Source organism: Vipera berus, assembly GCF_964194415.1.
Source record: "Vipera berus genome assembly, chromosome: 1".
NCBI classification, from domain to species: domain Eukaryota; kingdom Metazoa; phylum Chordata; class Lepidosauria; order Squamata; family Viperidae; genus Vipera; species Vipera berus.
The window spans coordinates 355,156,502-355,177,212 of record NC_138202.1 but is presented as its reverse complement, the minus strand read 5'-3'; the positions used below and the strand labels follow the sequence as shown (position 1 = coordinate 355,177,212).

At 46.1% G+C, this 20,711-nt stretch overlaps 1 protein-coding gene across 2 annotated transcripts in view; it reads right to left on the bottom strand.

Annotated features, from left to right (window-relative positions):
- VMP1 (vacuole membrane protein 1) overlaps nucleotides 1-20,711 on the bottom strand; it is a 150,556-nt gene that overhangs the window by 123,248 nt on the left and 6,597 nt on the right. For both annotated transcript variants that reach the window (XM_081346612.1, XM_081346613.1), the window contains 2 exons: nucleotides 8,466-8,567; nucleotides 6,285-6,420 (listed from right to left, as the gene is read on the bottom strand). In XM_081346612.1, the coding sequence (XP_081202738.1) occupies nucleotides 6,285-6,420; nucleotides 8,466-8,541 (212 nt within the window). In that variant the 5' untranslated portion in view covers nucleotides 8,542-8,567. The remainder of the gene's footprint in view (nucleotides 1-6,284; nucleotides 6,421-8,465; nucleotides 8,568-20,711) is intronic.

Genomic DNA, 20,711 nt, shown 5'->3' with positions numbered 1-20,711 from the left:
GAACAGGGCAATGCATGGTAAAAGACAAAATACAAAAATTAAAAGAGATTAAACAGAATGCCCACAACTCTTACAATAAGTTAAAACACAATAAGAAAAGTTAAAACACATTAATAAAACCCAACCCCATCCCATCAGGCCAGGCCAGCTTGTTCAAAGAGGTAAGTCTTTAGATCGCGCTGGAAGGAGCGGAGGTCGGGCGCCATCCGGAGCTCAACCGGAATATGGTTCCATAAATCCGGCGCGCCCACAGAGAACGCCCTCCCCCTGGGGGCCACCAGTTGGCATTCTTTGACCGGTGGCACCCTGAGGAGGCCCTCTCTGTGGGAGCGCACTGGGCGGAGGGAAGTTGATGCCGGCCGCAGGTGCTCCCTAAGGTACTCCGGACCCATGCCATGTAGGGCTTTGTAGGTCATTACCAACACCTTGAATCTCACCCGGAAGACAACTGGAAGCCAATGCAGCTCGCGGAGCAGAAGTGTAACATGGGAGTGTCGGGAAACTCCCAACACAACTCTCGCGGCTGCATTCTGTACCAGTTGGAGCCTCCGAGTGGTCTTCAAGGGCAGCCCCATGTAGAGAGCGTTGCAGTAGTCCAAACGAGAGGTCACGAGCGCATGAGTGACCGTACGTAAGGCATCCCGGTCTAGATAGGGCCGCAACTGGCGCACCAGGCGGACCTGGGCGAAGGCCCCCCTAGTCACAGCTACTATATGGTCTTCTAAAGAAAGCTGTGAATCTAGGAGGACTGATGGTTGCAGCAATTTGGGGACCTTCCTCGCCCGCTTCCAATCAGCGAGGGAAGCTGAATTCGCTTAACAATGCATGATTTACTGAACTGCAGTGATTCACTTAACAACCGTGACAAAGAGGTGGTTAACCTTGGGCATGACTGACAACCCACTTGCTTAGCAGCAGAAATTCTGGCCCCAATCCTTTCACACAACAACACTATGGAAATTATTATTTACTAACTAAATTTATATGGCGCCCATCCCACCGATGACTGTGGGAGGCTTACAGACGATAAAAAACACAAGCGTATTCTTGATTCTAGAATTTTTAAAGGGAAATTGCAGTACCTAGTACAGTGATGGCGAACCTGTTAGAGACCGAGTGCCCAAACTGCAACCCAAAACCCACTTATTTATCGCAAAGTGCCAACACGGCAATTTAATCTGAATACTGAGGTTTTAGTTTAGAAAAAACAACTCCTACATTATCATCTTTTGTCTTAAAAGAAAACACAATAACAAAGCTTTCAAGGTAAAAGTTTGCATTTGGCACGCTTTTGAACAACGAATGTGATTTTTGCTGTTGTATGCATGCTGATTATTTGTCTAACCTTGGATTATACTTTGTAAGTTTGAGAGCAATACATACAGCACTCAGGTCATCTGTTAGTCTGTTTCTGGTGTCAGATTTGATATAATTCAAAGCTGAAAACTGCGCGCTCTCTCCGGAGGCTTGTTTTGGCTAGGAAGGGGCTTTTTCCTGTGAAATCTTAGCCAAAGAGCAAGGTGCGTGCGAGTGCCCCGTCTGGCACGTGTGCCATAGGTTCGCCACCACTGACCTAGTACAATGGAAGAGATACTCGCTGTCTGAAGCCACTTGGGTGAAATCTAGTGATGTGAAAGCCGACACTCATCAAAAGGTTCTATAGGAAGCACCTAACAGAGAGGCAGTCCCTAACATATGCTTTTGTTTATGTTACAGGATCTGTCCTTTTTGTAAGGGGGGGCCGGATGTCAATGCTGCTAACATCGGGTGTTCTTGCTTTGACAACCTTACAATGATACCTGCAGGAGGCATGAATAAAGGAGAACCTCCAGATTGTGCACTGGCTCTGTTTGGGGCCTTGCAGCTCCATCCAGAATGAAAGATGCTAAGCAACTGAATCCTGAGGTTGTACTGTTGAGGTTGAACTTGTTGCTAAGTCTACTTGTACTAGCCCTACTACTTGTACTAGCCCTGTTTCCCCAACAGTAAGACCTACTCCGAAAATAAGCCCTAGTTTTGGGAGAGGCCCACACTTAAAAATTAAGCTTAGGTGGGTGTGGGGATCTGCCCTATGTGTACCCACTTACCTCGTAGGTAGGCCTCCCCCCACCGGCCCATTTCTTCTGAGGCATCTTCTGCAACCAGGCCTGCGTTTCTCAGTCACAGGCCTTTCTTGAAGGCCTGTGCAGCCAAGAACCGAACGAGATTGAATCCATAGCTCGGTACTCGGCTGCAGAGGCCTTCCGGAAAGGCCTGACTGCAAAATGCAGGTCGGAATGCAGCTGCAGAATGAAGCCACTCCTTCAGCCCCAGAAGAAGTGGACCAGCTGGGCTGGGCGGGCGGTGCCGGAGGTGAGAATAAAAGACACCCCCCGAAAATAAGATCTGGTGCCTCTTTTGGAGGCAAAAGGAAAAAGACAAAAAAAAGACCTGGTCTTATTTTTTTTAATTTTTTTTTAATCCCATTTATATCCCGCCCTTCTCCGAAGACTCAGGGCGGCTTACAATTTAAGCACAAACCAATGTGCTTAGCAATAGCCTTCATTCTATGTATATGCCTGCTTATTAGGGCTTTCGCCCTAATAATCCCATTCCCTGTGGATTCCAGAAGAATACACTGCAAAGGACTTTTATGAGTAGAACTCAATGTTCTAGGGTAGGGCAAAGACTAACAATGTAAATGATTAGCCTAATTATAAACAGATCACTGATGGAGAAATAAGATCCTGTATCCCAGGGGCAGGCAACCTTGGCTCTTTTATGACTCGTGGACTTCAACTGCCAGAATTCCTGAGCCAGCCATGCTGAGAAGAAAGGGAGAGGTTTCCAAGCTGAGCCATGCTGGCTCAGGAATTCTGGGAGTTGAAGTCCACGAGTCATAAAAGAGCCAAGGTTGCCTACCCCTGGGCTAGGCCTAGGCCGCTTTATGACTTGTGGACTTCAACTCCCAGAATTCCTGAGCCAGCCACGCTGAGGAGAAAGGGAGAGGTTTCCATGCTGACTCAGGAATCCTGGGAGTTGAAGTCCACGAGTCATAAAAGAGCCAAGGTTGCCTACCGCTGCTATATCAGGAAGAATATAAGTGGCTAGGAAGAGAAGATAAAAGACTAGTGAATCTGATCCAGAGTGCCAGTTTCAGAAGCTTTTCTTCCTAATTCTTTGGATGTCCCAAGCATTGAAACCTTATTTATTCAAAGGCTGCAAAGATGAAGAGTCAGCAACAATTTACCACAGTGGAGAATAGCTGACTGGGGGACAAAGTCCTCTCTTAGCGGTCAGAATACAAGTTCCACATAATCCTGACCTTTGCCCAATGAAGAATTGAAAAAAAAAACACTTAATAAGTGACAAACAGCCAATTAACCCAGCTAGCTGGAGAATAGGCAGGGTGGGGAAAGCATGAAAAACAAAGACATAAAAAAAAGCCAGTCTACAGGTAGTCCTTGACCTACAACTATTCATTTAGTGACCATTCAAAGTTACAACAGCACTGAAGATGTGACTTATGACCGTTTTTCACACTTACGACCATTGCAGCCTCCCCGTGGTTGTGTATGTATTTATGATGGTTGCACAGCCCTGTGCTCTTGTGGTTGCCATTTGTAATCTTCCCAGCTGGCTTCCGACGAGCAAAGTCAGTGGGGGGGAAAAGCCAGATTTGCTTAAGAACCACAGCGATTCGCTTAACAACACTAGCAAAAAAAGGTCGTAAAATGGGGCCCAGCGTTCTTGACAACTGTCTTGCTTTGCAATAGCGGAGAATATCTGTAGCTCGGGTGTAGGATGAAGGTGGAGGTTGGTTTCTAAACATTTCGTTACCAGGCTAGGCAACATCTTCTGTGGAGTGTTCTTCTGTTTATAAGGGCTTTGTGTGGTCAGGTCTCGGGATGGGTCAGGGGTGGGTGCATCAAGTGAGGGTCTTGGGATGGGTCAGGTGTGACTCATCAGTGAGAGGCTTGTGATGTGTCTTGTGATAGGGAGGTTATATCAGGTGAGGGTCACTGGGAGGTGAACTGCTCTTGGGGGGGCTTGTGTAGGTTGGTTGAGGGTTGGTGCTGTCTCTGGTTGGCTGTGCTGTTGATTTGGATTCTGAGGGGTTTGTTGGCTGGTTGTAGGTTAGTGTGTCTGTTGATGGAACTGCTTGTGGGGGGCCAGGCTTCGATGAACTCACGAGTGTGGTGGGTGGTAGCGTGGCGGATGATTTTAGTGTTGCTCCAATTGAACTGGTCATGTATATGCATGCATCTATCTATCTATCTGTCATCTATCTATCTATCCATCTGTCCATCCATCCCTCTAGCTAGCTAGCTAGCCATCTATTCCTCTATCTATCCATCCATCTTTTCCTCTATCTATCATCTATCCCTCTATCCATTCATCCATCCCTCTAGCTAGCTAGCTATCCCTCTATTATCTATCTATCTATCTATCTATCTATCTATCTATCTATCCATCCATCCATCCATCCATCCATCTATCTATCTATCCATCCATCTCCATCCACCCATCCGCTTGTGGAGGGCCAGGCTTTGATGAGCTCACGAGCATGGCAGGTAGTAGCGTGGCCAATGATTTTTATGTTGCTCCAATCAAGCTGATGCTGTTGGGTGTCAGTGTGGGTAGAGATTAAGGATTTGTCTTGCTTAGCAACTGAAATTTTGGCTTCAATTGTGGCTGCCTGTTGAGAACTACCTGCACAAGGAATATAGTTTTAAGTTTATGAGAGGATTAATGTGCTTGGGGTCAACATGTTTATCTTAAAAGAATTGTTATCTGATCCAAGAGGAAACCCACCCAGGCCATACTGATTGGCTAATCAGTGGGGAACAGTTTATTGCGATCCTATACTGCTCCCAATATAAGAAGGGACATTGAGTCAGGAAAGTCTTAAAATGCTTCAGTGACACCGTTTAGCAACCTAATTTCTATTTCTGTAGACCCTAAATCCTGATTAAAAGATGAAAAAACCCTGACCTACAAAATTATCTAGGGCATTCTTCCCAATGTGATGTCCTCCAGGTTTGTCCGAACATCGGAGAACTATAATCCAACCCAATTTAAAACAAGAAAAGTCTGCCAAAAAAAAGGCCTCTCACAACACCTCTGCTTTTTTTAAAAAAATTGTAGGAATATCAAATAATGGACTTAACAGCTTCAACTGTGGACGAGAGGTAAGTTACTTTATCTCCCCTGGTGCCTTCTACACATAGTCCTCGAGTTACAACCAGAATGGTGCCTGATGATCATGGCTGTAACTCATGAAACTGGTAAAGAGGATAGATCACGTGATCGATCTGATTTTAGGACTTTTTATTCATGGCGCTCATTAAGGGAACAATGTGGTGGTGAAGTGAACCCATGGATGTAAATGCCAGCTTTCAGCAACACTGCGGTAAAACGCAGTCACATGACTGCAGACGGCTGCCAATGGCTGTATAAAAGTCACCCAGTTGCCGAGCGGCCAAAAATGCAGTCATGTGACCGGAGGGAGGGGCCTGATTGTTGAAAGTTTGAATCCAGGTTGCAATTTCAAATGGTCCCTAAGTAACTGGTTGTAAGTCGAGAACCACCTAACAGTGGCCAACTATATACATTTTCAGTTCTGAAGTCCAATTCCTCCAGTCTGAGGTACGAGATAATAATAATAATAATAATAATAATAAAAATAATAATAATAATAATAATAATGATGATGATGATGATGATAAAGATAATGATAATAATAATGAAGTTGGAAGGGACCTTGGAAGTCATCTAGTCTCACGGGCTTGTTATTGTGGGGAAATAGGAGGAGGAAAGGACATGTTTGACACCTTGAGTTATTTCTAAAAATAACACAAGCGGGATACAATAAATAAATAAAAACAATCCTTTATATGGATTCTATGGAGCCCTGTTTCTCAACCTGGGGGACTTTAAGACGGCTGGACTTCAACTCCCAGAATGCCCCAGCCAGCATAGCTGGCTGGGGAATTCTGGGAGTTGAAGTCCAGCCGTCTTAAAGTCCCCCAGGTTGAGAAACACTGCTATAGAGCATGCAAGATCAGTCCTCTTAACCACAAGTGTTTCCGGTTTTGTGTAAAAGGGAGGAAATTTATCTAACCTCTTGAATAATCAAGGCATAGGAAATTTGGAAATGGGTAAGTGGAGAGAGTTGGAGAAGCAGGAGAAGGAAGGATAGGCAGAAAGGAACAGCTTATGCTTTTCACCTAAGCGATGTTTTCCCCCATCCAACCTTTTGGGGGTATGTGTGTGTGGTGTGTTTCCTTCTCTCCTGGACTTACTTTATGGTCCACTCTTTCGCATTTGTTAATGTTTCCAGGAAGAAATACTGCAAAGTAAGAACTGGTTTTCCCCAGAGGACAATACTCTGACGTGCTTCTCGTTCTTTCCGCCTTTGTTCACTTGACAAAGAGGAGTCTGCAAACAGGAAAGAAAGAAAAAAACGTTAAGAGAAGAACTGTGTGTGTGTGGGGGGGGAAAATTGCACTCAACTTACAGCTTTCCTCCTGAAGCTGGATCCCTACCGGTAATACAATACAGGTAGAATCAAGATGACATGAAGTATTAGTACCGCTTTATAAAACCCTAGTGAGACCACACCTGGAATACTGCAGCCAATTTTGGTCACCATACTGCAAAAAAGATGTGGAGAGCTTGGAAAAAATTCAGAGAAGAGCAACTAAAATGATCAAAGGCCGGGTGAGGTTCAAGGTTTTGGTTATGATCTTCAAGTCCTTACATGGCATGGGTCCGGGATACCTCGAGGACCACCTGCTGCCGGCGTCAACTCCCCTCCGCCCTGTGCGTTCCCACAGAGGGCCTCCTCAGGGTGCCTCCGGTCAGGGAACGTCGACTGGTGGCCCCCAGGGGGAGGGCCTTCTCTGTGGGTGCTCCGGCACTATGGAACCAACTGCCGGTTGAGCTCCGGATGGCACCGGACCTCCGCTCCTTCCGCCGCGGGCTGAAGACCCACTTCTTTGAACTAGCTGGTCTGGCCTGATGGGGAGGGTCTTTTTAACGGGTTTTTTATTATTTTATTGTTATTGTATTTTAATTGGGCATTGGTTTAATCTTTTTTAATTTTTGTACTGTTACTTATTTATATATGCCCTGTTAACCGCCCTGAGTCCCTCGGGAGAAGGGCGGTATAGAAATCGAATAAACCTAAACCTAAACCTAAACCTGGAGACCAAAACATACGAAGAACAGCTGTGGAACTTGGGTTTGGCTTGTCAAAAGAAAAGAAGAAATAGGGGAGACATGATAGCAGTGGTCCAGTATCTGAGAGGCTGCCACAAGGCAGAGGGGGTCACGTTATTCTCCAAAGCACCAGAGGGAAGGATGAGAAACAATGGTTGGAAACTGATCAAAGAGAGAAGGAACCTGGAATTAAGGAGAAGCTTCCTGACAGTGAGGACAATCAACCAGTGGAACAACCTACCTCCAGAAATCATGGGCGCTCCATCATTGGGAGGTTTTTAAGAAGAGACTAGACCCGTGGTGGTGAACCTATGGCACGTGTGCCACAGGTGGCATGCAGAGCCCTCTCTGTGGGCACGCGCGCCATCGCCCCAGTCCTAGGCCTTCAGCTGGGTTTTATAAAACCTTTTCGCTTTAAACCTCCACTGCCGTGTGCAAAAAAAAAAGGTTCAATCAATCAATCAATTTCAACTTCTCTTGGGGGAAAAAAAATCCCACAAAGTTGGAATTGATTGATTGAACTTTTTAGTTCCACCCAGTCTGCCGTTACCACCGCAGCCACGCCCACCTAGTGGGCCACGCCCACCCGGCACCAGACGATACATAGGTGGGTTTTGGGTTGCAGTTTAGGCACTCGGTCTCTAAAAGGTTCGCCATCACTGGACTAGACAGTCACTTGTCTGAGATGGTATAATTCTGGTCTTGAAGACTTCCAAGGTCCCTTCCAGCTCTATTCTATTCGTCTAGTCTTCTTCTAGTCTTCGACTTACAATTCATGTAGTGACTGTTCTGTGACTGTACAACAGCACTAAAAACAGCGACTCGATGACCATTGCGCATCCCCCTGGTCACGTGATCAAAATCAGGGCACTCGGCAACTGGCATGTACTTATGACAGCTGCAGCGTCCTGAGGTCCAGAAGGGAGTGGGCTTTGCTCTTTGTTTATGTCCTAATGGCAATCAACTGCCTCGTATTTATGACCGCTGCAGCGCCCCCGGGGTCCCGTGATCAACTTTTGCGACCTTCTGACAAGCAAAGTCAATGGGGAAGGCAGATTCACTTAACCAACGTGTTAGTAACTTAACAACTGCAAAGATTCGCGTAAGAGCTGTGGCAAGAAAGGTGGTAAAATGGGGCAAGATTCACTTAACCTATGTCTCACCTAGCAACAAAAATGTGGGGCTCGATCATGATCCTAAAGCCAAGGACTACCTGGACTTGTTTCATTAGACAGGAGTGACCATTTACCGAGCCATCGTACCTAGAAAGCTTCCGTTGTGCTGTTCTTTGCTCATTGCGGTGCGCCTCAAGTCACAACCTCTTCCATTCTCTGCCATCTCATAGGTCAGTCACTTCGAGGTGCCTAACGTTAAAATTAAAACACAATCAGCAGAGTTATTACGCAGACATCAGCCTGAAAGTACAGGAGCCCATTCCTGCAACGGTTACAAGAATTGGGCTCTTTTATGACTCGTGGACTTCAACTCCCAGAATTCCTCAGCCAGCCAATTATGGTCCGGCCCCTGACCTTCGGTCCTTCCGCCGTGACCTGAAGTTACATTATATGGACGTGAAAAGCGGGACTGTGTGCTTTCAGTGGAAGGATAGAGGGTTTCACGGGACTGGACTGACTATGGTTTTAAATTTGGTTTTTATTGGGTTAAATTGTCATTTATTTATTACATCCATTGTTTAATTCTTTTTTTAAATGTTGTACTTTATGTTTTTTAATTTTTTATGGTTGTGAGCCGCCCTGAGTCCTTGGGGAGAAGGGCGGCATATAAATTTAATAAATCTCTCAATCTCTCTCCTTTTATGAGATGTGGACTTCCAACTCCCAAAATTCCTCAGCCAGCCAACTATGGTCCTTTTATGATGTGGACTTCAACTCCCAGAATTCCTCAGCCAGCCAACTATGGTCCATTTATGACTTGTGGACTTCAACTCCCAGAATTCTTCAGCCAGCCAACTATGGTCTTTTTATGGTCCTTTAATTTAACTTAAATTCAAAGTAAATTCAGGCCATACATTTAACTGATTCTTAAAGCGATTGTGGCAAGATTCCCTTAACAACCATGTTACTCAGTTAACAAGTCGAGTGATGCACCTAGTGACTGTGGCGAGAAAGGTGGTTAAATGGGGCAAAACTCACTTAACAACTGTCTCTCTTAGCCGCAAAAATTTTGGGCTCCTTTGCCGTCATAATTTCGAGGACCACCTTTACACTGGATGGCTGGCCGTTGTTGAAGAAATTGAGGAACCCGGTGACGAAATATCTCTGACAACAAGACCGAATGCATCAGGTCTAGCAAAATGTAATGATTGTGTTCATGGAACACGCTAAGCTTAAATTGTAGTTTCCAAGATGCAGTGCTTAAGTACACACAGCACATTAGCCACACACCGTCAGACTGTGATTTCCTTCCATAAAAACCTAGTTAGAGTGTGCTCTAGTGCAGAGGTTCCCAACCTTTTGGGCACCAGGGACCGGTTACGTGGAGAGAGGTTTTTCCGTGGACCGGAGGGTGTGTGTGTGTGTGGTTTTGTGTGCTGCTTGCATCCCGCAGACGGGGCTTTGCTTGTCTGTGCAGCCCAGTTGCTGGCATGCCGCAGCCCGGTACCGGTCCACGGCCCGGGGGCTGGATACCCCTGTTCTAGGATACTGCTTTTCAGTTAACGGCTGAGTTTCTAAATGGACTATGCTTGCCATTATGGAGAAATGAGAGACGTGTTTAAGGTTAAAGCTTCACGGAGCAATAGGTGCAAATGAGTCAGAAGCTATATATTGCTTTCTTCAGATACTTGGAAAACTGTCACATCCAGGCTGAAATAACAGTTGTTTTGTATGACACCCACACCAAAGGGTTCCAATTACGGGAAGGGGAATTTCAAGTAAACGTTACGCAACATGTCCTCACACTCTGTTTACACGTTGGTTCGGTCTATGACCACAGCCCTCTTTCTGTCAAGAGATTTATAAACAGCAATTTAATCAAGCAGGGGCTGAGCAATCGGAATTAGGGCTGGACTAGATGACCTCTTCAATGCAGACGGCGAATGCCACCATGAAATTAAAAGACGCTTCCTCCTTGGGCAAAGCCAGGCAGCATCTTAAAAAGCAGAGACATCGCATTGCCAGCTGTGGTTTTCCCAGTAGTACAGGTAGTCCTCGACTTACGACAGTTCAGTGACTGTTCGAAGTTACAACAGCACTGAAAAAAGGGGCTTATGACCATTTTTCAGACTTACAACCCTTGCAGCCTCCACCCTTGCAGCATCCCCGTGGCCACGTGATTTACATCCGGATGCTTGATAACGGGTTCACATTAATGACCGTTGCTGTGTCCCGGCGTCACGTGATCCCCTTTTGCGGGCTTCTGAGAAGCAAAGTCAATGGGGAAGCCAGTTTCGCTTAACGACCTCGTTACGAAATTCACAACTGCAGTGATTTATTTACCTGACAAAGGGGGCAAGAAAAGCCATAAAGTGGGGCACAACTCACTGAACAAATTTCTTCCTAGAATCCATGGTGGTTGAAAGTTGAGGACTACATGTAACGCAGGGGTGTCAAAGCTGCCGGCCCATGGGCTGGAGGGATCACACCAAAACCGTGCCCACCCCATTGCCGCCAAGGACAAAAAAGTCACGACACATCGCGAGACGTCGTGTGACGTTGTGAGTTTGACACCCCTGATGTATGATGTATGGCTGTGAAGAGCTGGAGCATAAGGAAGGCTGAGCGCTGAAGAACTGATGCTTTCACATTGTGGTGCTGGAGAAGATCCTTCAGCATCCCTTGGACTGCAAGCAGATCCAGTCCTGAAGGAAACCAACCCTGATAGATCCTGAAGCCCAAATATTTTGGCCCCCTAATATGAAGAGAGGAGGGCTCAACGGGAGAAGATCCTGATGTTGGGAAAGACGGGAGGAAAAAGGAGAAGGGGACGGCAGAGGAGGAGATGGTTAGATGGTGTCATCGATGAAATGACCATGAATTTGGGCAAACTCCAGGAGGCAGTGGAGGACCAAAAAAAAAAAGGAAAAAGGTGATGAAGTACAGGTAGTATTTGACTTACAACAGCTCGCTCAGTGACTATTCGAAGTTACAATGGCACTGAAAAAAGTGCCCTCCAAGCCACAGCCGAGCAAGATACCTGCCTGCCCGCCCGGCGGCGCTCTTCCTCCTGTCCGAGGTTTTCATTGTTGTGAGCATTTCTGTTGAGGATTGGCAGCGGGGGTGGGGTGGGGGGTGTTTGGTTTTTATCCCCCCCCCCCTTTGTTGGGTGGTTGCAGAAGGTTTTGGTCATTTCACATGACCCTGGGACACTGCGACTGTCATAAATATGAATCAGTTGCCAAGCATCTGAATGTAAATCACAAGACCCTGGAGATGCTGCAACATTCCAGCTGATCGGCGCTTCTTCTGGGCTCTGAAGCGTCAAGATCAGCACCGAGCTCCAGCTGGAGCCTGGCGCTGATCCTGGCGCTTTCACTGAGCCCTGACAGCCCTGCAGCTCCAGCCGTCTCTCGCTCAGGCTTGTGCGGTGCTGCCACCGGTTCAACTCATTCCCCTCCCCACTACCACTTTTCTAGGATGGTCACGTACCACCTGTTAGGTGCCAATGTACGCCAGGTGGTACCCATACCACTGGTTGAAAAGCCCTGTTCCAGATGAAGCCTGGGTTAACAACGGGGCAAAAAAAGGCCACAAGACACAACTCAACAACCTTAGCAACAGGAATTCTGGCTGCTATTGTCATAAATCAAGCTGCAATGCATCCATCAAAAACTCCCAGCGACCAAATTACATTTCCCTTCCAACAAAAACCTTGAGGGTTTCTTTTATTAATATGTCTTGACACAAGAGCATCTTTTCTCGTGGTGGAAAAAGTAATGGGAATTTATTCAGCATGCAACGCACAACAGGTGTGATGAGGTTTTACAAGCTGAAGATAAAGACTGAAGTGGTGTGAAAACATTAAAAATAATTTTGGTTAAAAAAAGATGTTTTTTTAATGCGGCGAACACCCACAAAGAGCTTTTCAATTAAATCCAAAATTAGAAGACTAATTAGGACAACTTGGATGGACATTTCCAACAGGGATAGAATTGCATAAGAGAAAATTGCCAACAAGGGAATACAGTATAAATCCTTCGTCATGGTCCCATTCTTATCTAATTGTTCCACCAACAGAATAAGAAATTATATATATATATATATATATATATATATATATATATATATATATATATATATATATATATATATATATGAGAGAGAGAAGGCCCCCCCATTTCTCCCCTCCAAACTCTTATTTTTTTAGTTTTGTTCTAATTTCTACAATTTTTATCCGTTTTTATATTTATAATTGTCAGATATTTGTGTATTTTATAGGTAGTCCTTGATTTCATGACCATTCATTTAGTGCAGGGATGGGCAACCTTGGCTCTTTTATGACTCGTGGACTTCAACTCCCAGAATTCCTGAGCCAGCCACGCTGAGGGGAAAGGGAGAGGTTTCCAAGCTGAGCTGTGCTGGCTCAGGAATTCTGGGAGTTGAAGTCCACGAGTCATAAAAGAGCCAAGGTTGCCTACCCCTGATTTAGTGAATGTTCGAAGTTATAATGGCAATAAAAAAATGACTTATGACCATTTCTCACACTTACGACCAGGGCAGCATCCCCATGGTCATGTGATCAAAATTCAGGCACTTGGCAGCTGGTATGCCTTCTGACAAGCCAAGTCAATGGGGAAGCCAGATTCACTTAACAACGGTGTTACTAACGTAACTACTGCAGTGATTCCCTTAACCCAGGGGTCTTCAAACTTGGCCCTTTTAGGACTCGTGGACTTCAACTCCCAGAATTGATCAGCCAGACACGCAGGCTGAGGAATTCTGGGAGTTGAAGTCCACGAGTCCTAAAAGGGCCAAGTTTGAAGACCCCTGACGCCCTGTGACAAGGTCATAAAATGGGGCAAAACCCACTTAACAACTGCCTCGCTTAGCAACGGAAATTTTGGACTCAGCCGTGGTGGGTAAGCCGAGGACGACCTGTATCTTGCTGCAAGCCACTCAAAAGTTGCCTTCAATGGGCGGCATTTGATAGCCATAATTATATTATTTTAAAAAACAACTTTTCTAACCAGATCAGCTGAACATGGGAGTTTAAACAAGGAGTGACAACCAGTGGCAAATTAAAGACGTATTTCAGAACATCAAAAGGCTGAGGACACGATCTCTGGAAACAGGAAGGCAATTTTAGAAACACCTGGTTGCCACCCATCTCACCTGAGAGGGTGGAGACTTTTGGTTCCTTGCGAAAACGCAAGATGGGATACACCCAAGCAGTCCCACACAATGCAGCTGCAGAGCCTATCCAGGTAGTCCTCGAATAATAACCATTTCTTTAGTGGCCGTTCAAAGTTACAACGGCAATGAACAATAAGTTGACATATGACCAGTTTCTTGCCCTCCCAATCCTTGGCTGCATCCCCACGGGTCACGTGATCAAAATTTGGGCCCTTGGCAACCGACAGGTATTTATGACGGATGCAGCAATCCAGGGTCATGTGATCACCGTTTGGAACTTTACGGTCAGCTTCCGACAAGCAAAGTCAATGGAAGGGAAGCTAGATTCGCTTAACGACCGTGTGAGTGGCTTAATACCTGCAGCGACTCACTTAATAAAAGTGGCAAAAAAGGTGGGAAAATTGGGCGCAGTTCACTTAACAATCGCCTTGCTTAGCGATGGAAATCCCGGTCTCTCAATTGTGGATGTAAGTCAAGGACTACCTGTAAATCCGGTGGCTTTTTGGAAATCCCTCAAAATGTGGTCTTTTTTTTTCCCCCAACAGGCCTGCAAATCCCCCGGCCCCAGTCATCCTGATACATTCACAATCTCTGTTTCATGGTTTTTTAATTTGTTCTTTTAGATCAGGGGTCTTCAAACGTGGCCCTTTTAGGACTTGTGGACTTCAACTCCCAGAATTCCTTAGCCAGGCATGCGTGCCTGGCTGAGGAATTCTGGGAGTTGAAGTCCACAAGTCATAAAAGGGTCAAGTTTGAAGACCCTTGTTGTAGAACATTTCTTGGGTCGTCCTCAACTTATGACTGGTCTGTTAGCGACCAGTCAAAGTTACAATAGATCTACCTGGGGGTTACTTACTTACAACCTGGATTTAAAGTTCCGATGGTTGGGGGGACCCCTATCAGCACGTGGCCAAATCTGGGATGCTTGGCAACCAAGTGGCATTTACGGCTATTTGGAGGGACCCACAGGCACACGATTCTGTTTTACGACGGTTTTGCCAAAAACCCGCATCCACTTCCAGTTTTCAGCAAAACTGCCACATAACAAAGTATCATTATGACCTCTTTACAAGTGCTGCGAAAAAGGTTATTAAATCAACTTATGACTGCGGTGGGCAGGCTCCATGACCAGCATGAGTCAAGGGCTACCTGTAATTGTTGATTTTGTTGCGCGCCAGCCAAAATTGCCTTGTGCAAGATTGGCAGCCGGATATTGGCAGCCGGATATATGTGATGAGTGAAGAAAATGCAGAGAACCAAAAATAGGCAGGCAGCCTTAAAGTCGTACGTTCAAATTCAAGTGCCTGTTCTGGACTGAGGCAAAGAAGAGGGGGTTATCTGTCCTTGTGCAATGAAAACCCTGATCATCCCCCCTCAAAGCTCTGAAAAGGGGAGGTTGTGTGTCCTTAGGTGACTCCTGGAGCAACAGGAGGTCCTTGCTTCCCAAGATCAGCTACCCCAGAATTTTTGCCAAGACTCCTGCGAGTCCCTTGGACTGCAAGGCGATCAAACCGGTTGGTCCTAGAGGAGATCAACCCTGACTGCTCTTTAGAAGGCCAGATCCTGAAGCGGAAACTCAAATACTTTGGCCACCTAATGAGAAGGAAGGACTCACTGGAGAAGAGCCTCATGCTGGGAAAGATTGAGGGCAAGAGAAGAAAGGGACGACAGAGAACGAGGTGGCTGGATGGAGTCACTGAAGCAGGAGGCGTGAGCCTAAATGGACTCCAGAAGATGGTGGAGGACAGGAAGGCCTGGAGGAACCTTGTCCATGGGGTCGCGAGGGGTCGGACATGACTTCGCAACTAACAACAACAATACAGCAAAGGACTCAAGAATGATCTGATAATCTCTCTCTCTCTCTCCCTACTACCTATCGTACCTACCTATAGGTTTTACCATCCCTTAGAGTCAGATACAACGGTGCTCATCTCTGTTTCTTAACCGAGGGAGCCAGTGCTGTCTGAAGAGGCTTCTGTGGTCATCTGGCATGACTACATGCAAGAAGTGCATGGAATGTGTTACCTTCCCACCAAAGTGGTACCTATTTATCTACTCACATCTGCATGCTTTCGAACTGCTAGGCAGCAGGAGCTGGGGCAAGGAATGGGAGCTCACCCCATCGCATGGCGCTCAGGTCTCCAACTAGGCTCTCAGCTTTCCTGTTGACAAGCCCAGCGCCTTTAACCAGTGTGCTATCGCACCGACTGCCTGCCTGTCCATCCATCCATTTCTCTCCTTACCTAGCAGATATCTACCTATCGACCAGATATCTTTCTGCCTGCCTACCAGATCTTCCTACCTAGCCTGCCTATCTCTCTCTTCTTACCTACCAGATATCTACTTATCTATCAGATATCTTTCTGCCTACCTACCAGATCTACCTAATATCTACCTACCTGATCTACCTTTTTTACTTTGCTTCTGCCCTTCATGGCTCTCTCTGCTAATGTCAGAAGAAGCTGTCCTCTTTGATCTGGTGATTGGTGGAGAGCCTTGGGTTTGTTGTGCAATGGGACCGATTCTTTTGGCCCAGACCAGTAACAATCGGTGGGCGGGGTGATCTGGCCTAAAAATGAGGCTTGCACTTCAATGGGTGAAGCTGAAAAGGAGTGGCTTCAGCTACAGGTTGCCTTTTATGACCACAACGGAACCCCCAAAGTGTCTATTAAGGTGGTCCTTATGTGATTTTTGCCCCCTTTTACAACCTTCGACACAGCTGAATCACCGTAGTTTGCCAAAGTTAGCAAAACCTAGCATAAGAGCCTTGGTGGAGCAGTGGGCTAATGCCTCCTTAAGTAACACCAGCTGCCTGCAATTAGTGCAGGTTCGAGTCCCACCAGGCTCAAGGTTGACTCAGCCTTCCATCCTTCCGAGGTAGGTCAAATGAGGACCCAGATTGTCGGGGGCAATTAAGCTGACTTTGTAATAATGCCGCTTGGGGTGTGTGTGAAAGCCCTAATAAGCAGGCATATACATAGAATGAAGGCTACTGCTAAGCTTGTAAGCCGCCCTGAGTCTTCGGAGAAGGGCAGGATATAAATGGAAATAAAATAAATAAATAAATAAAATAAAATGGTTGTTAAGTGAACCTGGTTGGCCCGCTGACTTTGCATGCCAGAAGGTCGCAAAAGGGGATCATGCGACCTTCCTGGAACGTCCTTGATGCGTGCCAGTTGCCAAGCGCCTGAATTTTGATCACGCAACCACGCTTGTTTGAAAAACAGTCCTAAGTCGCTTTCGTCAGTGCCACTGCAACCCGGTTAATAAACGAATGATTGTAAGTCGAGGATTGCTTGCATTTATCTCCACCCCATTATCTGCCGCTTCTGTGAAAGAAATGCGAGAGAATTACCGATTTGCAGGGTGCAGAAATGCGGCTTTAAGCCTGGGAGGCTATTTATTTTCTCTGTTCCCAAGAGGAGCTAAACTTAGCTTCTGGATTCCGTTCCTCACGAGTCGGAGATCACAGCCTGACTTACACCAACTCTTACACTCCTGTCCACCAATCCATAAAACAACAGAGAAATTAATGTGATGCCTCAGATCAGGAAAGGAAAAAAAAACACCCACCATACATTTGGGCTGACTGATTTATTAGACACAATATCTCTATAATTTCTTACTTTTAGGTTATAGGTAGTCCTCAACGTATGACCAAAATGGAGCCCATTTCTGTTGCTGAGACGTTTGTTAAGTGAATTTTGCCCCATTTTACGACCTTTTTTGCCACGGTTGTTAAACGAATCACTGCAGTTGTTACTAACCGTTGCTAAGTGCATCTGGCTTCCCCAGGTAGTTCTCAAATTACGACCAGAGTTGAGCCAAAAATTTATGTTGCTAAGCGAAGACAGTTGCGTGAATTTTGCCCCATTTTACGACCTTTCTTGCCACAGTTATTAAGTGAATCACTGTGGTTGTTAAGTCAGTAACACGGTTGTTAATTGAATTTGGCTTCCCCCACTGACTTTGCTTCTGGAAAGGTCGCCAAAGGGGATCATGGGAGACTGCAACCGTCGTAAGTATGGGTCGGTTGCCAGGCTTCTGAATTCCGATCATGTGACTACAGAGATGCTGCAATGGGCCGCTGTAACTTTGAATGGTCACTAAGTGAACTGTTGTAAGTCGAGGACTACCTGTACTTTTTAAGCCGTTAATATAGGACATGTGATAAAGGGGACAGGGTCCTTCCACATCATCCAGCGAAGGAGAATATTTGTAGCTCAGGGTTGAAATGATGGGTCCTTAAGTGCTCTCTGAGCTTATTTTCTTGCAGATGTTTCATTACCCTAAGTAACGCGTTTCCCCGAAAGTAAGCCCCCCCAGAAAGTAAGCCCTAGCTTGATTCCGGGGGTGGGCCTCATATAAGCCCCCCCCAAAAAAGTAAGCCCTCCTTTTGGGGCAAGGCGCACATCTAAAAATCAAGCTAGGGTGAGGGGGGGTGAAGCTGCCCCATGCACCTCGCACCCACTTACCTTACCAGTAGGACTGCCGCAACCAGGCCTTCCACACCCCGACACTTGTCAAGCCGTGTGGCTCGTCACGCCGGTGCCGCCGCTCAAGGCAGGAGGTTGCACAGCGCTTTGGGCTGTTGCTAATCGCTGCAGGATGCTGCATGGCGCTTTGGGCTGTTTCCGCTGCTCACGGCAGGACGCCGCATGGCGCTTCATGCCGTGGCCGTTGCTTGCGGCAGGACGCCACGTGGCCTCCTGCCATGAGTGACAGCAATGGCCAGAAGAGGCGGCAGCTTCTTGCCGCAAGTAGCGGAAACGGCCCAAAGCGCCATGCGGCATCCTGCTGTGAGCAGCGGCAATGGTGCAATGTGCCACATGGCGTCCAGCCACGTGGCTGCTGAAGAAGTCAAGCAGCAGCGCGACAGGTATTGGGGTGTAGGAGGCCTGGCTGTGGTGGTCCTAAGGTAAGACACCCTCAAAAAATAAGACCTAGTGCCTCTTTTGGAGGCAAAAAGAATATAAGACCGGGTCTTATTTTTGGGGAAACACATGTTACCTATTTAGGGTAATGAAACGTCTGCAAGAAAACAACCAAGCTCAGAGAGCACCAGAGACCCCACAGTCGTGCTCCTCCCCCCCACTTCTTTCTAGTACTGATGATGTTACTTAGTTGGGTAATGAAACGTCTGCAAGAAAACAAGCAAGCTCAGAGAGCACCAAGGACCCCTCACATCATTCAGCATTAACTAGCAAATGAATTCGTCCTTTGTATCTTAGATCTCTTTAAATGATTTTAATCGAGGTAGTGCTTGGCTTACAAACAACTTACAGCCGCTCCGAGTTACAACCTATCTGAAAAAGGGGACTTATGACCAGGATCCGACATTTTCACATTCTCACACTTCAGGCACCTGGCAAAATAGCGTCATTTACGGCTCTTTAGAAGGCCAGATCCTGAAGTGGAAACTCAAATACTTTGGCCACCTAATGAGAAGGAAGGACTCAATGGAGAAGAGCCTAATGCTGGGAAAGGTTGAGGGCAATGGAAGAAGGGGACGACAGAGAATGAGGTGGCTGGATGGAGTCACTGAAGCAGGAGGCGTGAGCTTAAATGGACTCCAGAAGATGGTAGAGGACAGGAAGGCCTGGAGGAACGTTGTCCATAGGGTCGCGATGAGTCGGACACGACTTCACAGCTAACAACAACAATGTAAAGCTCAAAAATTGATTATTCAGGGAACATTTCATATCCTTGTAGAGAGGAAGCATCTTCTCACAGAGCCTTATGGGTTCACTTTGAAGTATGTTTAAGTTACTTCTTATCACAATGCCAGTGGTGGGATTCAAATATGTGAACAACCAGTTCTGTGTGTGGATGCCGCTTCCGGAAGTCCATCCTGGGCCTGGGCAACAAAAATGTAGCTACTGGTTCTGCCGAACTGGTGTAAACTGTCTGAATCTCACCACTGCACAATGCCCTTGAGGGGTAGGTTACAAGTCATATCATTCTCAGCTACAACGGATGCTGAATGTTTTAGCAATTCCATTTTTGTCTATTTTGCTAGGAACAGTGGTAGCGGTCACTTCACATGTCTAGATACATTTGGCAGAAGAATTTTAGTTTAACTGTGCAATTGATGCATGTTTTCCCCAACATAAATTCTGCAGTTTTCCAGGATTTCCTTCCAGATAACGACTTTTGTGCTTGCTTAAAAAAAAAAATGGACTTCCGGTTTGGCCTCCGACAAGACGGGTGGAAGAAGCTGGGGCTCCGGCTTCTTAGCCCAATTTCGTTCTGCCCGGCGACCCCAAAGGGTCGGAAAGTTGTCCTGGAGGGGCAACAAAGAAGGAGGGATGCATCAGCAGTCCGGATCAGACGGCGGTCGGTCCAGGAGGACTAAAGAAACCCTCTGAAAAGACGGAGGAAAGGCTGCCGGTTGAGCTCAGGCAGCCCAAGTCGTTGCCAGCCGGAAGAGAAGCGAGGAGCCACAACGCTCCGCTACACAGCAAAGACCCCAGAAAGACTATAAAGGCGACGATCAACTACGAAGGGGGAAGACTTGTAAGGAATACAAAACAACTTTTAAAAAAAAATTGAGTTCAGACTGATTTAAAGACAGACTACTTAATCTATAAGAGGTGGGGGGGAAATTTCTTTTTTTTTGGCATAATTATAATAATAATAATAAAGTTGGAAGGGTATTCTCAGGGTAAATAACGTATAAAGAAAAACTCTAAAAGAAAAAACTTTGTAACAATTTTTTTAAAACCAGATATTGATAAAATAGTGCACGAGGACATCTAGTACTGAAAGAAGATACCGCAGTAGCACTAAATAATAGAAGAATCTGAAACTGTCTGACCTTGAGACAGCACCTGGTCTAAACAAAGTGCCTTTGTGTGAGTATGCAAGTGAAAAGACTTTCCCTAACTATATTTGTTGACTTTGGACACAAGAAAAACAGGAATTATTTGGAGACAGTGAACGTTTTACATCTGAAACTCGACTGGAGGAGTTGGATTTGGCTTAAAGTAGTTGGCTCATTCTTTTGGGTTGGATTTTAGTCTAAGATAGTTGGCTTTTTTTTCTTTTTGTTGCCTTGCCTGTATTTCTTTGTTTTTCCCCCCGCTCCCTGAGATTTATTTTTATTTTTATTTTTATTCCATTTATATCCCACCCTTCTCCGAAGACTCAGGGCGGCTTACAAGCTTAGCAGTAGCCTTCATTCTATGTATATGCCTG